The following is a 4,409-nucleotide window of genomic DNA, read 5'->3' as shown; positions in this document are numbered from 1 at the left end:
ATATTTAATAAATCCACGCCTTGTTTGGTCCCTAAAAAATGGATCTTTAATAAATTCACGCCTTGTTTGGTCCCTAAAAATGGATATTTAATAAATCCACGCCTTGTTTGGTCCCTAAAAATGGATATTTAATAAATCCACGCCTTGTTTGGTCCCTAAAAAATGGATCTTTAATAAATTCACGCCTTGTTTGGTCCCTAAAAATGGATATTTAATAAATCCACGCCTTGTTTGGTCCCTAAAAAATGGATCTTTAATAAATCCACGCCTTGTTTGGCCTTAAAAAATTAATCTTTAATAAATCCACGCCTTGTTTGGCCTTAAAAAATGAATCTTTTTAAATCCACGCCTTGTTTGGTCGGTAAAAATCAATCTTTTTTTAAATCCACGCCTTGTTTGGTCCCTAAAAAAATAATCTTTAATAAATCCACGCCTTGTTTGGTCCCTAAAAAATAATCTTTAATAAATCCACGCCTTGTTTAGTCCCTAAAAAAATAATCTTTAATAAATCCACGCCTTGTTTGGTCCACGCTTTTGGCCCTTTGGGCTAGATTCTCGTTTATGAAATAAATTGAAATTGAAAATATAATCTTTAATAAATCCACGCCTTGTTTGGTCCCCGAAAAATTAATCTTTAATAAATCCACCCCTTGTTTGGTCCCTAAAAAATGAATTTAAAAAATATCCAATTAAGTTTTGTTTTTATTATTTTCACATTTATCTTCTGGACAATTTTTAAATATTAAAAAATATCATCTAGTTTTCGCAATTATGTTGGTTGATTTGTTGTGGCTGGTGGTGGCATGGTTGTATTACTACTACTATTACTGGCTGCAACCGGAGGTGTTGGTCTCTTATAATTAGGCGGTAAATTTCCTGAATACTTTTTACGTTGCGCCTCCTCCCATTCAACGGGATGGGCTTTCTTTCGATGCTGATGCATATTGCCATTCGAATTGAATTCCTTGGGACACCAGGGACAACGATGTAAAGGCTTGCCCGTGTGTATGGCCATGTGGGACTGAAATGAGAAACCAAAAATACAATTAATGATTGTTTTAAGAAGAATATTTTTCATTATTAAATACCTTAAAATTATCCGCTCGCTTGAATTGCTTTTCACAGATGGTACACTTAAAACGATAACCCATTTCATGGGTTTCGTGTATATGTTTCTTGAGTGCACGCATATTTGGTGAAACCTTCGAACAGATATGACAATTATATTCACGCCGCTCCGGCGGATGTTTCAGTTCTTTGTGTAATTTCAGGGTATGATGACTGGTTAGTATTAGACCACATATATCACACTTGGCTGTTTTGACCGGAACAATCCCTTCATGTTTTTCCATATGCCGTTTAAAATTATGCGAATCGGGTAGAGTTTCACCACATATCTCACAGACTTTTGCATAGATATTAAGATGTACCGCTTTCTGATGTTGATTAAGTATATATTCATTGGCGTAGCTGGAAAGGGGGATGGGGATTTTTTTTTAGAAAATTAAAGTTTAAAAATAAATTTAAGGAATTATGTCGTTATGAATAAATGGGAATGTTTACTTTTGTAGGGATTATCACGGCCAAAAGGTTGTATTTTTTAAAGAATATTTCTCAGGGATTATCACAACCAGATTGAAGAACTATCACAGCTAGAAGCTGGGTTTTTAAAAGGTATTTATTGAAGAACTATCACAGCTAGAAGCGTGGATTTTTAAAGGGTTTTTATTGAAGAACTATCACAGCTAGAGGCATGGATTTTTAAAGAGATTTTATTTAAGAATTATCACAGCTAGAGGCGTGGATTTTTAAAGGGTACCTATTGAAGAACTATCGCAGCTGGAGGCGTGGATTTTTAAAGGGTATCTATTGAAGAACTATCACAGCTAGAGGCGCTGATTTTTAAAGGGTATCTATTGAAGAATTTTCATAACTAGAGACGTGGATTTTTAAAGGGTATCTGTTGAAGAACTATCACAGCTAGAGGCGTAGATTTTTACAGGGTATCTATTGACGAACTATCACAGCTAGATGCGTGAATTTTTAAAGGATATCCATTGAAGAACTATCACAGCTAGAGGCTTGGATTTTTAAAGGATATCCATTGAAGAACTATCACAGCTAGAGGCTTGGATTTTTAAAGGTTATCTATTGAAGATCTATTACACCTAGATGCGTGGGTTCTTAAAGGGTATTTTGTGAAAAACTATTACAGCTAGAGGCTTGGATTTTTAAAGGGTATTTTGTGAAGAACTCTCGCAAGAACACCACGCCTGAAGCGATATAAAATCCCTCATTCAAAACTATATAAAAAACAACAAAAAACCTCAACACATACAATTTACCACAATCATTGCACGGAAATTTCTTCTCCGATTCCGGTAAATGGGTCAGCTTATGTTTATCCAGTTTATGTTTCAGTACAAATTTCTTATCGCATTTATCACAAGCGAATTTCTTCTCCTCGTGCATTTTCATATGACCGATAAGGCAAATACGTTTCGTCAGAACTTTGCCACAAAGATTGCACTTAAAATACTCCGGATCAAGATGGAAATTTATATGATCGACAAGAAGACGACGATTAAAGAATTTGGTTGCACAACACATAACATAACCCTGTTCATTGTGTTCCTGGCTAAAATGTTGACACAACTGGCGAAAACGTTCAAATGTTTTCGGACATTTATCACACGACATTTTGAAATGTTCCTGCAGAAATTTATCATACTCAACACGATTTATTTTGGGCAGGTTTGAAGTTTTGCGATTTGTTTCACGTTTCATCGAGGAAGAGGGTTTTCTATTATTCTCTGAAGATTTTGTGGATTTCGTTCTTCTTTTCTTTTTGGGAATTTCTGTTGTATAATCTTCCGATTCGTCTTTATTTGTTTCTTTTGTTGCTTTATTGGCTTTTCGTGTTGATTTTTTGTTCATTTGGTGTTTCACTTTGTGTATTAATGGCAAATCATCGTCATCACTATCTGTATGAACATCATCTGGAGCATCATAATCATCATCATTGCTGTAATTGGAATCACTGCTATTATCATCATCACACTCATTGTCATTATATGCCATTGGATCCTGTTCATTTTCGAATATATCAAGTGAATTTTCGGAATTGTTGTGGTTTTTCTTGTCCACACCACCCTCATCATCCGCCTCAGCGTCAATGTTGTTGTCGCCCTTTATTACAACAGCAATGGGTTCTTCATTTTCTTGTTTAATCTCTATTGGTTCATCCAAATGTTGGCCAATAACAATCTCGGGTTCCAGTAGACTTTTCAAAAAAACATCCTTCGGTTTGGCATCTTCCTGCTGCAGAGGATCTGATTCGGCTTTTAAGATAAGTCGATGATCACTGTGTATTTGTTCCAACCGCATATAGAATTTATGGAAATCATATAGTTCTTCCCAGCAGGCATCGCAAATACAGGATTTTACTGGAGGAGATTCCTAAAAATAAGATATTTTAAATTATCATATTTTTGTAGTCTCACCATCTAACTACTTACTATGGGCCACAGATGTTTATCAATTAATGATTTTATATTCAATTCCTGCCATTGCATTGAATCTACTTGTATACATTTGGCCTCATCTTCCGGTTTTGTTTCCATGCACAGTAAACAATCCATAGTAGAGGGTGATTGGAATGATGTGTTGTTGCTGAGAAGTTGCAGCTTTAGGGTATTCTTTTTGCTTACATATACTGGATACAGTTGCCGCAGATTTTATAGATTGCAAGGCTCAAAATATTTCACCAGTATTTATAAAAATTTCACCTATTATCGATATTCTTCGTACATCATTATTTCCTTATTCCGCATTCCTAGAGAGAGGCATATTAAGATTAAATCAATTTTTATGTATAGCTGTCAAATAAATTCTCACTTTTTAAATAATTACATTTTATTCAAATCTATTTTTATTAAACATTTTCTATTTTTTAATAAATTTTATTAAAGCAAAAGTTTATCCTGTTCTTAAAGAAAATAAACAATTGCCAAATCAATTTGACAGCTGTGCAAATGGCAACAACAAAGTGGTTGCATGTCTAAATGAAAGCGTATAACGCCGCATAAGATTCCAATTAGGTTATGCATGTGTTGCTGGATTGGTTAAAGAAACATTTACAGAGACCAAACAAGGCGTGGATTTATTCAAGATTAATTTTTAGGTACCAAACAAGGCGTGGATTTATTAAAGATTATTTTTTTTTAAAGACCAAACAAGGCGTGGATTTATTAAGGATTAATTTTTTAAAGACCAAACAAGGCGTGGATTTATTAAAGATTACTTTTTTAAAGACCAAACAAGGCGTGGATTTATTAAAGATTAAATTTTCAAAGACCAAACAAGGCGCGGATTTATTTAAGGTTAATTTTTTATAGACCAAACAAGGC

The 4,409-nt window shown here is 34.2% G+C and overlaps 1 protein-coding gene across 1 annotated transcript; it reads right to left on the bottom strand.

The window, feature by feature from the left end:
- Positions 1-769: 769 nt before the first annotated feature.
- LOC133326728 (transcription factor grauzone-like) lies at positions 770-3,641 on the bottom strand. The gene is made up of 4 exons (XM_061535342.1): positions 3,519-3,641; positions 2,339-3,459; positions 1,089-1,470; positions 770-1,021 (listed from the first exon to the last, which is right to left on the bottom strand). Exons 1-4 carry the CDS (start codon positions 3,639-3,641, stop codon positions 770-772), a joined length of 1,878 nt encoding a protein of 625 aa, XP_061391326.1.
- Positions 3,642-4,409: the final 768 nt, after the last annotated feature.

This window comes from Musca vetustissima, unplaced genomic scaffold, assembly GCF_032173495.1.
Source record: "Musca vetustissima isolate MV318-11 ecotype Yass unplaced genomic scaffold, APGP_CSIRO_Mvet_v1 utg27046, whole genome shotgun sequence".
In the NCBI taxonomy this organism is placed as follows: Eukaryota; Metazoa; Arthropoda; class Insecta; order Diptera; family Muscidae; genus Musca; species Musca vetustissima.
Note: the sequence above shows the minus strand (reverse complement) of the source record. Positions and strands in the feature narration are given on the sequence as shown.

What these genes read in the sequence shown, in the direction of transcription:
- LOC133326728 (XM_061535342.1), bottom strand. Translation starts at nt 3,641, where the DNA reads ATGGATTGTTTACTGTGCATGGAAACAAAACCGGAAGATGAGGCCAAA. An exon ending in TGCAATGATTGTGGTAAATT is followed by an intron (nt 1,471 to 2,338) that starts GTATGTGTTGAG and finishes CCCCCTTTCCAG; the next exon opens with CTACGCCAATGAATATATAC. An exon ending in AGCGAGCGGATAATTTTAAG is followed by an intron (nt 1,022 to 1,088) that starts GTATTTAATAAT and finishes TTCTCATTTCAG; the next exon opens with TCCCACATGGCCATACACAC.